Raw genomic sequence first — 15,000 nt, 5'->3', positions numbered from 1 at the left:
TTCTATTGTTCTGTCTATCTATCGTTCTATCGTTCTATCTCTAATGCTACCTATTGTTCTATCTATCGTTCTATCTATCGTTCTATCATTCTATTGTTCTGTCTATCTATCGTTCTATCTATAATTCTATCTATCGTTCTATCTATCGTTCTATCTATCGTTCTATCTATCTATCGTTCTGTCTATCTATCGTTCTATCTATAATTCTATCTATCGTTCTATCTATCGTTCTATCTATCTATCGTTCTGTCTATCTATCGTTCTATCTATCATTCTATCTATCTATCGTTCTGTCTATCTATCTGTCTATATCAATATCTATTTACTGTATATATATATATATATATATATATATATATATAAAATAAACATAATTTTTTAAAACATATTTAATTTTAAAAATAAGATATGTAAAAATATATTTTAAAATGTAATTCAGTATTTAGAAAACAATCAAGTCACTGCATTTGTAAATAACATTTATAATATATATTTATAATATATTTAAAATGCATTTATAATATATATATATATATATATATATATATATATATATATATATATATATATATATATATATATATATATATATATATATATATAAAATAAAGATTATAATTTTTTTCAGATGTTTGTAGCATAACTGACTGTATTTAGATTTACAGAACTGTTGGACATTTTTAAAACAAAATCACATGCTCTACTGTTTTCTACTGTGTTTGTTCGTAAACGGAGGACAAATGACCTCACACTTGTACTGAAGGTGACAGGAGTATGGAATTATGAAGTATGAGTTGTATTACATGTGAATTTTTAAAGCCTGTCTGTTCAGTCTTACCTGGACCCAGCAGAGGTAGAGACGGATCATCCCATTTACAGTCTAAACGGTCTTTACCGTCCTCCAGTTCACTGCCGGCCGCCGCGTTTCCATTGGCAACATTCTTGTCGCTCCGTCTTGTGAAAAACTTCTGCAAGCTGGTATTAAATCTAATAGAGACGCAGATCCAAAACAAAAGATTAGGAGCATCCACAGCTTTATACACCTTCAGGTTATGAGAATTTTCTTCCTGAGTGCCAACATTTTCCACTCTGGTATGACTAAAATTAAAACATCATTGTAATTAAACACCTCACTGATTACAAATAGCTATGATTATTTTTTATTATATTCTATACACTATCAAAGTCACAAGCGTGTGTATATATGATATGCAGGTGAAGAACGCTCACTTCATGATGATGATATATACAGTGTACATGAGCACCAGCACCAGACTCTCCCACCTGAAACACACAACGAGATTCACAGTCAAAACCAGACGTCAGATCTGATGGAGGTTTACAAAATCAGACTAGAGAGGAAAACGAAAAGAGACTCACCACACAATCTTTCCATCATAGATGAACTGATTCAATTCAAACAAAAAGATAATCAGTGCAGTTACAGTTTAGTTAAATAATATTTATCCCATCTTAATAGACGCTTTAGAGCAGATATTCACAAACTTTTTGATGTAAATATTTACTTAAAGAACCCCTGAGATTTTAAGTTAAGTATTTCAATAATTATTTAATGTCAGTTGACATGCAGGTAGACGAATAAATGATTATTTTTCTGCCTTTAGCTGATCATGCCTGAACCCCGCATTACTGGATGATGTTGTTAGAGTGTGTTTCATTTGAGACTCACCACAATTAGAGCAACTACAGACAATATGTAGAAGAAAGAATCACGGAAAACAGCCCACCAGGTCAGTAAGACCACCTACAGACATCAACACAAACTACTGTTAAATACATAAATCAATACACAAAGTTAAAGAATAATGAACAGTGGACACTGAATATGACCTGCGAATTGCAAAAAGAACAAAACAACAATGTGAAACAAAAAAATGGTTCAATATATAAACATCACATGACATGCATAATTCAGGCAGAGGCCTCCAGTTATCATCTCAGATATAAAAACAAATGCATTTTTAATCGTATTTTGTATAAAAACCTTTTGGCAATCCAATCAGAAGAATAAATATGTGCCAAGAAAAATCTAAGTAAAAAAAATACACTGCATTTGATCTTGAGAGAGTGAAAAAAATCACTGGAAATAGAAGGTCCAGTAGAGTGCATTGTATTATGAGAGGCATTATTCAGCGTAGCACAATTTGGCAAATGCATTGAATCTGACCACAAAGAAAAATGCACTCTTTTGTGGCTTTTCTTAAATTTTTACTCTTTAAAAAAAAGGATTCCTCAACCGTTCTTTGAAGCACTTTTAGAAAAGAATCATCTTATCAAGAACCATTTTAGGGTTTTTGAGGTTCTTTAGACTTTAAGCAAGTTCTTGATGTCTCATTACAGATTCTTCACATCAGTAGCTATGTATTTTATGTGCATTTTGGTATATTGCATAAAAAAACACTGGATGGAAACGGCAAAATGCGCATAAATTCTAAAAAATTATGCACTCATTTGAGTGGGATAAGCTTTTTATCCAATAAGAAAACGATTGAAACGCATTTACTGAATAAATTCCTCGATGTGCATCAAAAAAGTCATGTGACTTTTGGCATAACTGGATTAACCAGCAGAATGATGCACAGGCATTCTGAAATGCCTGAAGAAAGTCTGTCGTCAAAGTGGTTCAGTATAATTACATCCCAGAACTCTCTTACATGACTGTGTTTCCAAATAGCAGTCATCCGCCTCTGAAGGCAAGATAACTTTATTGCGTTTCGTCTGCACGCTCTGAGGCGCAGGTAATTTGTTATATACGAAATTATTATATACGGTGGCTTCTCCTACTGCAGCAACTTCCATTTTTCTTAGTGATATTTAACGGCAGTTTATCAGGAAGTGACGATTTTGTTTTCTTCATCTCACTGGATGGAAACTGTGCTTTATTCGCAAATGTTTTATGCAATATTCCAATTTTGCGTATAAGTTAAATTCGCAACTTTGAATGGAAACATTATAATGCACCATTATATAGATGGTTTTCTTATTTTGAAGTGTTGCTGACTTTAAGGCTACTGTTGGAGAAGATGCACACACACACCTGCCCGGCAAAGATCCCACAAACTCCTATGATGCAGAGGATATTGAAGACGGCAGAACCGACGATAGTTCCAACTCCAACATCACCGTGAGTGATGAAGACACCTGCAACACAGAAAGTTCCATGTCACAGTTTAGGGGTTTGTTCAAATTTGAACACTAATGATCTCAGAACACTGCAAAAAAAAAAAATATATATATATATGTTCTTCCTCAGTATTTTTGTCTTGTTTGAAGACAGTTATGTGACAAGTAAAATTGAAAGGGCTGCAAAGTTACAAAGAAACTCCCTGAACGCCTCCATAGTCTTGAGGTTTCTTCCTGGAACGAACACGTCAGAATATTCCTTATTTAAATAATTCCCACCCAAGGCATATGCAAAAAAAAGGGGCGGGGCCTGATTGAGTTAGTTAGTAGTGTGTTGAAACTGGTGATTATGGTAAGGGGCGGGACATTTCCCAAACAGGCTCAAAGCGCTTGACCAATCACAACACACTGGTCCAGCCGACCAATCAGAGCACATTGTGCTTTTCAGAAGGGAGGGGCTTCATAGAGACAGGAACTAAACAGGGTGTGTTTCCTGTACAAAGACGTAACTCGCTGCTTCACTACCATAGTACGATGCATCGTTGAAGAAATCAACTAGCTAGTCACGACTGTTTCCTGAAACAATATTGTCGCAATCTTGTCATTCAGCCACATTGGTGATGGAGTAATAACTTCTTTAAATTAATCCGTTTGAGATTGAATTAAAGGATTAGTTCACTTTCAAATTTACTCACCCCCATGTCATCCAAGATGTTCATGTCTTTCTTCAGTCGAAAAGAAATGAAGGTTTTTGATGAAAACATTCCAGGATTTTTCTCCATATAGTGGACTTCAATGGACTCCAAATGGTTTAAATGTCAGTTTCAGTGCAGCTTCAAAGGGCTTTAAATGATACCAGACGAGGAATAAGAGTCTTATCTAGCGAAACCATCGCTCATTTTCTAAAAACTGTATATGCTTTATAAACACAAATGATCGCCTTCCACGTGCTTCTGCTTTCCGTATTCTTCAAAAAGCTTACGCTGAATGTCCGTAGGATCATTTGTGTTTATAAAGCACATGCAGTTGTATTTTTTTTTTTGAAAATGAGCGATGGTTTCACTAGATAAGACTCTTATTCCTCGTCTGGTATCGTTTAAAGCTCTTTGAAGCTGCACTGAAACTGTAATTTTGACCTTCAACCGTTTGGTGCCCACTGAAGTCCACTATATGGAGAAAAATCCTGGAATGTTTTTATCAAAACCGTTTATTTCTTTTCGACTGAAGAAAGAAAGACATGAACATCTTGGATGACATGAAGGTGAGTAAATTATTAGGAAAATTTTATTTGAAAGTGAACTAATCCTTTAATGCAAGATTTTTGCTATAAATTACAGACATGGCATCCGAGGACAAATTCTCATTTTCTCAGGTATTTTGCTTTATTTCCAGATTCAATCAGAGGCTCGTTCTTACGGACTAGATCACGTACGCACATGCACACTCTTCAAAAATGGTGCTTAAAATCTCTTGACAAACTAAAATATGTAAATGACATGTATACAATTGAAATAAAAGATATACATTGTACTTAACGTCAGCTTGCTTATTTTGCTCAAGATAACGATTCATCAAGTCCACGTCATAAAAACAAGAAACTATGCTCGAGTGCTGTCGTTCCAACCATACATGTTCGTTTGAACGATGGTTTCGGGAAACACCAAATCATTGAACTAAGTTAGTTACGACAGAACTTGTGATGTTAGTTGGCTAATGATGCTTTTGGAAAACGCACTCCTGAGTGTTACTGACAGACTGGGAAGAGCTGCAACAATATGGGGAAAATAATGTTTTTGAACATTCAAGCATGAAAACTTATTCTAGTAGACCTACAAACAAAATCAAGACTTTGTAAAAGGGCATAATTAGTCCTCTTTAAAACAAGAAAAATTATCTGCCAATGGGCTCAGAAAAATAAACCTAATTCAAAGGGAAAACAAGATTATTTTTCTGACCCCAGTGGCTGATAGCTTTTCTTTCTTTCTTGTTTTAAGCAAAAACACTTCATTTTGATACATTTTTCTGAAAACAAGACTTTATCTTAAGTCATTTTGCTTCTCAGGTACATTTATCTTGATTGAAGAATGTTTGTACTGGAAAACAAGACAAACATACCGAGAAAGAACATCATTTTTTACAGTGAACAATGTGTGATGATTGTGACTGTAGGACTTTACCTATAACAGATGCGAAGAGCTCGGGCGCTGAGCTCCCCGCCGCCATGAACGTGGCACCAGCCACATCCTCGCTCAGATTCAGCTTCTGCAGAACACAATAACAGCAGACAGTTCACATCCAACAAAGCCTTTGGCACAAACACCGCCCAAAACTGGAGCAGTATGTTTAATGAGCTTCTGAAAGCCTCAAAGTGGGTCAGAGGAAGAACAGTGCGGATTCTGCTGCTCTCATTGTACAAAGGTATTACTCGGATGAAATGGGAATTCATTGGGATCGTTTCTGTGGGATTTGAACAATCCTACCTCACAGATTTTCTCAAGAGACATCACAAAGTAGTCATCGCACACGATCGCCAGGGCCAAGAACATGTAAAGAGCCTGTAAGAAGACAACAGAAGATCTCTGGTCAGACTTCACCACCTCAACTAATCGCAAAAGAGATTTCATTAATATCTCACTTATTTCTCCTAGATATAAGTCTGCTGTAAAAAAAAGACCCCAGAAGAGATTGCAAAGAGGTCTTAATCTGAGCTCAGATTCGCCAATTCAAAAGTCATTTCTCATCAAATTCTCCTGGACCAAATGATCAGACATTCATTTTGCAGTTCTGTAATTTTTTGACCCAAAATAGATTCTTTGCAAGAGAATATGTGAATGCTAATGCTATTAACTATGCAAATTCGATTTTGTGCATTGTGCATTCTGAAGTGTCAAACTTTCATGCAATTCATTACATCTACATTTAATCATTTAGCAGACACTTTTATCCAAAGCGCAGTGGTGTATAAAGTACTCGAAAACCATACTTGAGTAAAAGTATAGATATCTTACCAGAATATGACTTTGGTAGAAGTTAAAGTTGCTGTTTAGAATGTTATTTGAGTAAAAGTTTTAAAGTATTTGATATTTTTTGTATTGAAAGTAAAAGTACAAGTAAATGTAAAATACAAAATATTATTAAAAATTGTTCTATACACAGTTTGAGCAGCAAGATTGTGTTCAGTTTTAACTCTCTTACATTTTGTTTCTTTAAAAATTAAAAAAAATGGCTAAATGTTTACTGTAATTTTTATACATAAATACTAATATATTAATTATACATTGATCATTCATGTTAATTCATAGTGCATTATAACTAATGTAAGAGACAACTTTAATATGTTAAAATGTAAATGTTGAAATTAAAAATGAACAATACTTTTATTAACCTTATTTAATGTTACAAATGTACTCTTATTGTAAAATGTTACTATTTCATATAAATCCAAACAGTCATGCTTAAATTACCATCTTTACACACAAAGGCATAGCATGGGTCTATTATATGTATACTTTCACACATTATTTGGCTCTATTTTAGAAAAATTGATGATTATCTATAATCAAAATATGTGTTTCAGTGCCGATAAAAACTGAAATCGAATAGGCTACATTTCTGATTTGTTATGCTTCTGTCGCTGTATGATGATAATACAGTTTAAATATGCAACTTTGCTGGATAATGAATGCGTAACAGCGAACAAATAGATATAAACTAATGCAAATGAATGGTAACAATCGTGGCATACAGTTGTTTTGGTTTTTTTGTCACATTGTTTTAACCGCTTGAGGTACTACTAATGTTAGCATCCTCTCAGCCTCGACGGCAAACATACTGTTCTCCACTAATGCAGCATCTAGTCAACAAACTAATGACTTTATAGTGATATGAAAACATGTACTGTAGTGTACACTGTATAACATACCGTTTTGTTGTCCGTTTTAAATCGTTTTTGAAGTGACCCGTTCTGTGCAGCGCGAAGCCTCACATCACGTGTCAAAACAAACTCTACGAGGCATCAGTGATAGTTTTTATTTCGCCTCTAGAGGTCGCTCTCGTAATGTCTCGTAATGACAGTGCACTCTTCTCAGCCGCTCCAGCAACGGACCCAATGTAACGAAGTATTATTACTTCGTTACATTACACCACTGCCAAAGCGAGTTAAAAATGAGCAATTTAGTATCAAAATTCTAAGTTTAAGCTATACTTGTTTTTATTTTTGCCTTGATTTGTGGTTTAAGTGCTTTAAGTCATGGCAGAGCAACAATTTGAAGTTAGTAAAAATTGGTTAAACTGTCAATGTTTATCAGTGTTGTTATTGTTAACTATTAAACACTGGTTTCATTAATTGAAAGAAAATTAAATATAAATATTAGATGTAAAATGAAAATTTGAAATACTGAAATAAAATAAGTTAAAGTATTTAATTTACTAAAACTAAAATAATAATAAATTAAATCTAAATGGAAATATTATACAAAAAAAACAAGAAAATGACAAAAGCACATAACAAAATTACTAAAAATTTAGCTGAAATATAAAACTTAAAATATAAAAATTGTTCTTCAATCATTATTATTCTTATTCAAAATATTAATAAATAGTAACACTGTATATAAATCAAGGCTGTAACCATTTCTTAAACTTTTTATTTTTTATTTTTTAGAAAGCATAAATAAATAGAACAGAGAAGGAAATTGAAGGTCCAATTTTAGTTGGGAAATAATCATTTTGAACTATTTGCAAACAATTTTTGCATTTATTTGCATTAAAATATGTACACATGTACTTTTATTTGTATGCCTAACATGTCAAAACCGTAAAACGTGGAATTCACGCTCTGCTTCTGTGAACAGTAAACCACGCCTACTTTGATTTGATTGGCCACCTCAATCATTTTGGCATTGATGAGCGCTGTCAAAGTCCCTTTAAGACAAGTCATTTCGCTCGGCGGCCATCTTTGAAACGCCTCTCGGGCCAACCTTGCGATTAAATTTCATATTTGAAATCACCAATGAAATCTAACAACAACCGGCTCATAAATTTAGTTTCTAAACGCTCGAATCATGACAAAAAAACTGTATTTTTCAGGCTGGATCAAGCGAATGCGCATGCGCAGACCTAAATGCGCGTCTCTTCGGAGGCGCGCGTCTGACTGTTTCTATAGAAACCGGTGATTCTAACGGCCGCTGCAGTGACGCGATGACTTTACTAGTCGGCGATTGGCTCTTATTTAGAAGGCGGGACTTATTCCGCCATATTGCGCGTTACACTTTCTCCCATTCAAAACAATACGAGTGACACGACTTGTGTTATTCTATAGTCTTTGGCGCTGTTAGACCGCTGAGGCAGACCAGACTAAAAATGTAACTTTTTAACCTTTTTGTCATCCTAACAACCTACAGAGCGCTGCGTAATGAAGTGCAACAGAGCAGAGAAACAATTTCAAATATTGGGGGGACAATTTGGCCATTTCCAATTATACACCACAAAAATACACCTATACAATATATGCAAAAGGTCATGCTTGCAATGCTTCTGACCTTACTATATGTCAACTATTGATCCAATGTGTCTATTTTCAGAGTTTTAGAGAACCACATGAGACAAAACCTCTGAGCAATGAAATGTTCCACTGAGGAGGCCTGCTGTTTATGATCGCTGTCGGCTCCAGAATGTTGTCTTTCCTCCACTGAACCCGTTTCCTCCTGTGAATGCACAATATGTCCTTGCGCTCCAAGTCTGACTGCTCCAAACCGCTGGATTCACATCTGCATTCACTGCAAACCCTTTCCTCGTCTAGCTTAATGAGCCGTTCACCCAATAAAAGCCACAATTCGAAACCAAAGTAAAGGCAAGCAAATGCTATGATGACCTTCAGACTGCCTCATAACATAGGTCGTACACTTCACGTTTGTTTACTTGTAGTTATAAAGGTTATTTCACCTAGAACGTCGTACTTTTTCCACCCCTATAATCAAACATGCTGCTTTTAACTGTAGTGGACAAAAGTGATGCCCGGTCTAGGAAAATTGACATCATCCTTTATTCAAGCATTATTAAAAAAATGTTAAAGGTTTTGTAAGCATATTGTGTAGTTGTGCTTGGAGTCAATTGTTTTATCTGTGATAACGCAATGAAACATGCCATATTCTGCAGACATCATTTTTGGCCAGGCTGTCATACAAAGACAAAAAAAAAGAGAACCAATGAAATATTAATAATAAATGATTATGTTGTAGTCAATGCTCTCTATAATAAAGCCTGTAGCTAAAGCTTTTAAAATAAAATTTAGACAAAAACAATTTGAGCAAGACACTCCAGGTGAACAGGGTAAAACTTTTAACTAACAGACATCCTTTAATTACAACACATTAAAACAACTTGTTTTGCATTACAAGTTTTCTGAAATGTTATGTTTAAATATGCAAATGGTGCATTGTCTAATTAAATATGCGCTCATTTGCATAAAACTCCAGAACAGAAATCTGAACAGTCTGGTTCAGAATTTCATTTTGTTGGCATTAAAGGTTTTTACAAATATCTATATTGTTTTAGAAGATACTGTCAACAGCCATAAAAAAAAAAGTTCACCATATTTTTAGGAAATATAATTTTATATAAATCAGGTGAATGATATATGAAGAAACCCTGCTGTAAAAACCTTCAGAATAGAAAGTTTGGTGTATGTAAAGCTGCTAAAGAGGAGATTTCTGACTCAAACTTTAAAGATATGTACTATAACTGAAATCCATAGACACAGATAAAGTGTAATAAAATACATACATGTAAATTTTGGATGTTTTCTTTGCACAAATCTGAAAAAAAAGCTAGTTAGCCCAAAATTCCCCTAAGAACTACAGTAAATAATCCATGAGAAGCAATATATAAGTGCCAATGAAACTTACTAACATCCATCAGATGATTTTTCACAAGTGTTTTACTGACTGTTGAATAATAAAAAAGCATAACTTCCCTTGATGAGAAATGACTTCACAGTAGCAAAGCATAAATTATAGTTCAGCATTTCCATGATCAATTCCAGCCACAGGGGGCACCAGAGGACTAACAGAATTCCCATCCGCAGCACGTCGAGAAGGTTTGTGTGAATGCATAATTCAGACCTGAGCTGTGCATGATGCCAAACATTAAAGCGTTAGAGAATCAGCGTTACATAACCACGGGAAGATTTTAACTGTGCTGCTCGTGGGTGATGGAGTTAAATCTAGTCATATTACCATTAGATTAACCCACACCGTAAGATCCAGCTGAAAAAAGCACAGAGCCGCAGGGTATTAAATCATGACAGGGCGGCAGGTGTGAATGTGTATCATTACCGTGACCGATTTCTCTTCTTTATTCCTTCACAAAACTTCAAAAAATAAATAAATATCTAGTCACTTGATGTTCTGAGGAAAGAGAGATAAACAGACTTTCTTACCGCTATAATATGTAGCAGTACAGCTCCGCTCTTCCGTTCGGCATTGGTGAAAACATCATCTGGAAATTCACGGATGGCTGTAAGGAACACAAACACACATTTACATTCATGCATTTTAACCAAAGCAAATTATGGTGGATTCAAACCGAGCTGAGGTGTCATGTTTTCTGAATGACTTTACATAAAACACTCCATAATGAACAAATACACACAGACACACACCATCCGCTGCAGAAATGTTCAACATAAAGCCAATCTGATTTCCTCATATCTGCACATACTGGGAAGTGAATCTGAATATATGACGGAAACTTTCCCTCTCTCTTAAAACAGTCAAATGACACATTCTGATTATAGAATCTTCATAACCATCATAATCGTCTAAAAGAGAAAGCAAGTGTTAACTAACACATCACAACTACACGAGAATAACGCTGTTTTTTGTGTGTGTCCCTTTAAATGCAAATGAGCTGCTGCTCACGGCCCCCTTTCCAGAAGAGGGCGGAGCTTTAACAGCTCAACAACAACAAAGCTGGAGAATCTCACGCAGCCAAATTGTTCAACAACTTTTAGAATGAAACTGGATGTTTCTGAATGGTAAGTTGATAAATTTTTGTAGTTGCTGTGGAGTTGATTCACTAGCATGTGCCGTCATGTTAATCTTTTGTGCAAATCCCCCATGGATGCATAGTGTAGCTGTTCGCCAAACAGAGCCAGTCACACCAGGCTAATGTTTATGATTGCTATCAAATGCTGTGAATGGTCTAATATTTTTTTTCCAAAATATCGCTCAGACAGAAACGCTCCTTTTTTAGCAATCGAGCTTGCCAGGGTCAACTTGCAGGCTATCCAAGCTAACAAGACTCTTAATAGTGTTCTGTGCTCATCTGTGCAGCCAACCACAGAACAATTAGCATGCTTTGCTCAAACTTTTGCCATGGCGTTAGAACTGGTACATCGTTTTCAATTGTGAAAACAAAATGGCGGCACCATGGGTGGAAATCAGGGTTGCCAGGTTTTCACAATAAAACCCACCCAATTGCTACTTAAAGGTGCCCTAGAATTAAAAATTGAATTTATCTTGGCATAGTTGAATAACAAGAGTTCAGTACATGGAAATGACATACAGTGAGTCTCAAACACCATTGTTTCCTCCTTCTTATATAAATCTCATTTGTTTAAAAGACCTCCGAAGAACAGGCGAATCTCAACATAACACCGACTGTTACGTAACAGTCGGGATCATTAATATGTATGACCCCAATATTTGCATATGCCAGCCCATGTTCAAGCCATTAGACAAGGGCAAAACGTCTGGATGTGCACAGCTGAATCATCAGACTAGGTAAGCAAGCAAGAACTATAGCGAAAAATGGCAGATGGAGCAATAATAACTGACATGATCCATGATATTTTTAGTGATATTTGTAAATTGTCTTTCTAAATGTTTCGTTAGCATGTTGCTAACGTACTGTTAAATGTGGTTAAAGTTACCATCGTTTCTTACTGTATTCACGGAGACAAGAGCCGTCGCTATTTTCATTTTTAAACACTTGCAGTCTGTATAATTCATAAACACAACTTCATTCTTTATAAATCTCTCCAACAGTGTGTAATGTTAGCTTTAACCACGGAGAACTATCAAACTCATTCAGAATCAAATGTAAACATCCAAATAAATACTATACTCACATGATCCGACGCATGCATGCAGCATGCATGATGAACATCTTGTAAAGATCAATTTGAGGGTTATATTAGCTGTGTGAACTTTGTTTATGCACTGTATAACTGCACTTATAGTCAAGAGCTCGGGGGGGGAGGGAGCACGCGATTTAAAGGGGCCGCAGCCTGAATCGGTGCATAGTTAATGATGCCCCAAAATAGGCAGTTAAAAAAAATTAATTAAAAAAAATCTATGGGGTATTTTGAGCTGAAACTTCACAGACACATTCAGGGGACACCTTAGACTTATATTACATCTTTTGAAAAGACGTTCTACGGCACCTGTAAAACTAGCCCAAAAGTAGCCCAATCGCATTTTAGGAGGGGGTAAAATTGCATTCCAGGGGTAAAATCTACGTTTTTGGTGGGGTTCCCCTGGTAAAATTAGCATTCATCTTGTTTGGGGTCGCTTCAACCCATGGACATGACAAACAACCCCTGGCAACAGTGTTAAAGTAGCCCAATTCTGCAGGAAAACCAGTGGAAACGTGCAGATTAAGGGCCAGTTATATCATAATAAGATCCTCTTCCTCTTCCAGCTCGTTTTTTCACGTGCTTGCAGAGAAAGGCTTACCAAAACAAAGTTACTGGGTTGTCCTTTTTCACGTTTTCTGGGTTGGTAGATGCACAGGGGACCCAATTATAGCACTTAAACATGGAAAAAGTCAGATGATATGTCCCCTTTAAAGGAATGACAACACTTAGATGTAATAAATAAATAAATGACAAAACTGTGATGCACACAATAAATAAATAATAAAACCGAGATGCAAAGAATAAATAAAGAGCGAAAGGAATGACAAAACTGATATGTACAGTATAAATAAATAAACAAACAAACAAATAAATAAATCCGATTTAATATTGTATCAAGGTCAAGTTGAGTCCATTGCATTGTGGGATACAGCATTCTTCACAGTGTGCTCTGGTTGTGTACCGCACAATATAGTAGGTCATTCAGATATTCAATGCAAACAGAACATTCACAATCTGTGCACAATGCAAAAAAGTATTATGGTAGCACGCTATTCCAACCACAACCCTCTTCCACAGGGATAATCCTGTGCAGCAGGAGGTCATTATAAATGCCAGAACATGCAAAAGCAGCCCAGCCCTCACCATGAGTCAACACTGTCTGCTCAGCCGGCTCTAAGAATAGCAGCATATAGATTAAACTCCTGGACAGGTGAAGGTGACTTTTATGCTCCATTTCAGGCAATGGATTCATTAGCCTGCCGCTCATCATGGTGTGCTCTTAATTTTTGGAGGAGAACACATCAATATTCCTCGTCTGAAAACACGAGCAAGGACAGCGAAGGGATGCAACGATTAGAGCTTCATCTTACATGATCAATAAATCATCTGTCTGTCTGTTTTCACACTGGCAATGGCTATGAACACACACCTTTATAATGTGATTAAAGCAGTGCTGTTAAACTGGAGCTTGTGTCAACAGAACACTCTGATTATGGTAATGTGATTAAGCTCAGAATTAGAGTAACAATAATCACAGTGAAATCCAGAAACAGAACAGCTTTACGTGACAAGGCATCGTGTGATTTTAGGAGCATTTCCAGCAAAACAAAGTGCCCTAGAACCAGTGAACATTTAGCATTTAAAGCAAGTTATTGAAGTTATTCAAGTGAGCAGCAAGAACAATGGCAGTAAAACAACCACATTTCATAGCAAATAATCGAAAAATGCCACATAGCATGTAAACAGAATTAAAAGAGATGTTCAAAATGCATACTACAACACTATTCTTTCTATTTCTGCAGTATATAGTGCTTATAAAAGTGCACTTCATTCAAAAATTAGGGGTCGATACAGTTTATTTCTCTCATTCGCTTGTATTGTGCATAATTTTAGTAATTCCCGCAGGTTTTGCACTCACAATAGAAGCGCACGCACCACTGATCTATGTAAGTGGCGCTCTCAAGCCACCGCTCAAACAGCTCGCAAGCTTCTTTTTCACGGCTTATTGCGCTTAAACGGTCAAATACATACAAAATTTTGTCAAAATGCCCGTTTTGACGAGCATTCAGGAAAATACAGTCAGTTTTGAAACATGTTGCGTAACAGTATATTGGATCCGTGCATAAGCTCTTAAAGTGACAGCAGCCTAATATTCCTGCTGCTTTCTATCATGTTAATTAGTCAGCACCACATAGTAGTTATGTCTGTTGTACTGAGATAAAAGTTTAAAGTTAAGATATAAACACTGATGTCTACAGTAGCGATCAAAATAGAGCAAACAACCTTTTGAAACGAACTTGGCACTTCTAATAATGATATCTCAATTACATCTTATGCCATTAGGTGGCGACAAGTGACTGTTAAAAATGTATTTGTCATTGAATCATTCATTCAAAAGATTCGTTCAAAAACACTGATTCATCCGGTAATGAATTCATTCAAAACCAATTTTAAACAATAATTCATTTAAATAAATCAAACATTTTTCTAGCAATTAGAGTCCAGCAATTAATATTTTGTCAAAACCTCTAGTAAATTACATGTTATTTTAGTTTTATATATTCAGAATCGTGATCTCTGATGTTAATCAAAGAACAAAAGACAAAGAGAAAAGTTTATTAAATGAACATTTATTAATAAGTTTAATAAATAATAATGAAATAATAAACATTTATTAAATTGATTATTAATTAAGGTTCACCTTTTGATTATTATGT

General features: G+C 35.5%; 1 protein-coding gene across 2 annotated transcripts in view; it reads right to left on the bottom strand.

Annotated features, from left to right (window-relative positions):
• slc24a4b (solute carrier family 24 member 4b) overlaps nt 1-15,000 on the bottom strand; it is a 43,099-nt gene that overhangs the window by 11,134 nt on the left and 16,965 nt on the right. The window contains exons 3-10 of one of the 2 annotated variants that reach the window (XM_048208054.1): nt 10,583-10,659; nt 5,625-5,699; nt 5,322-5,406; nt 3,059-3,162; nt 1,691-1,765; nt 1,381-1,406; nt 1,231-1,284; nt 839-987 (exon numbers count right to left, since the gene is read on the bottom strand). In XM_048208054.1, the coding sequence (XP_048064011.1) occupies nt 839-987; nt 1,231-1,284; nt 1,381-1,406; nt 1,691-1,765; nt 3,059-3,162; nt 5,322-5,406; nt 5,625-5,699; nt 10,583-10,659 (645 nt within the window). The remainder of the gene's footprint in view (nt 1-838; nt 988-1,230; nt 1,285-1,380; nt 1,407-1,690; nt 1,766-3,058; nt 3,163-5,321; nt 5,407-5,624; nt 5,700-10,582; nt 10,660-15,000) is intronic. The other variant, XM_048208055.1, reaches the window with a different exon arrangement.

The sequence above is a fragment of the Megalobrama amblycephala genome, linkage group LG11, assembly GCF_018812025.1.
Source record: "Megalobrama amblycephala isolate DHTTF-2021 linkage group LG11, ASM1881202v1, whole genome shotgun sequence".
NCBI classification, from domain to species: Eukaryota; Metazoa; Chordata; class Actinopteri; order Cypriniformes; family Xenocyprididae; genus Megalobrama; species Megalobrama amblycephala.
This window is presented reverse-complemented; position numbering and strand designations above follow the sequence as displayed.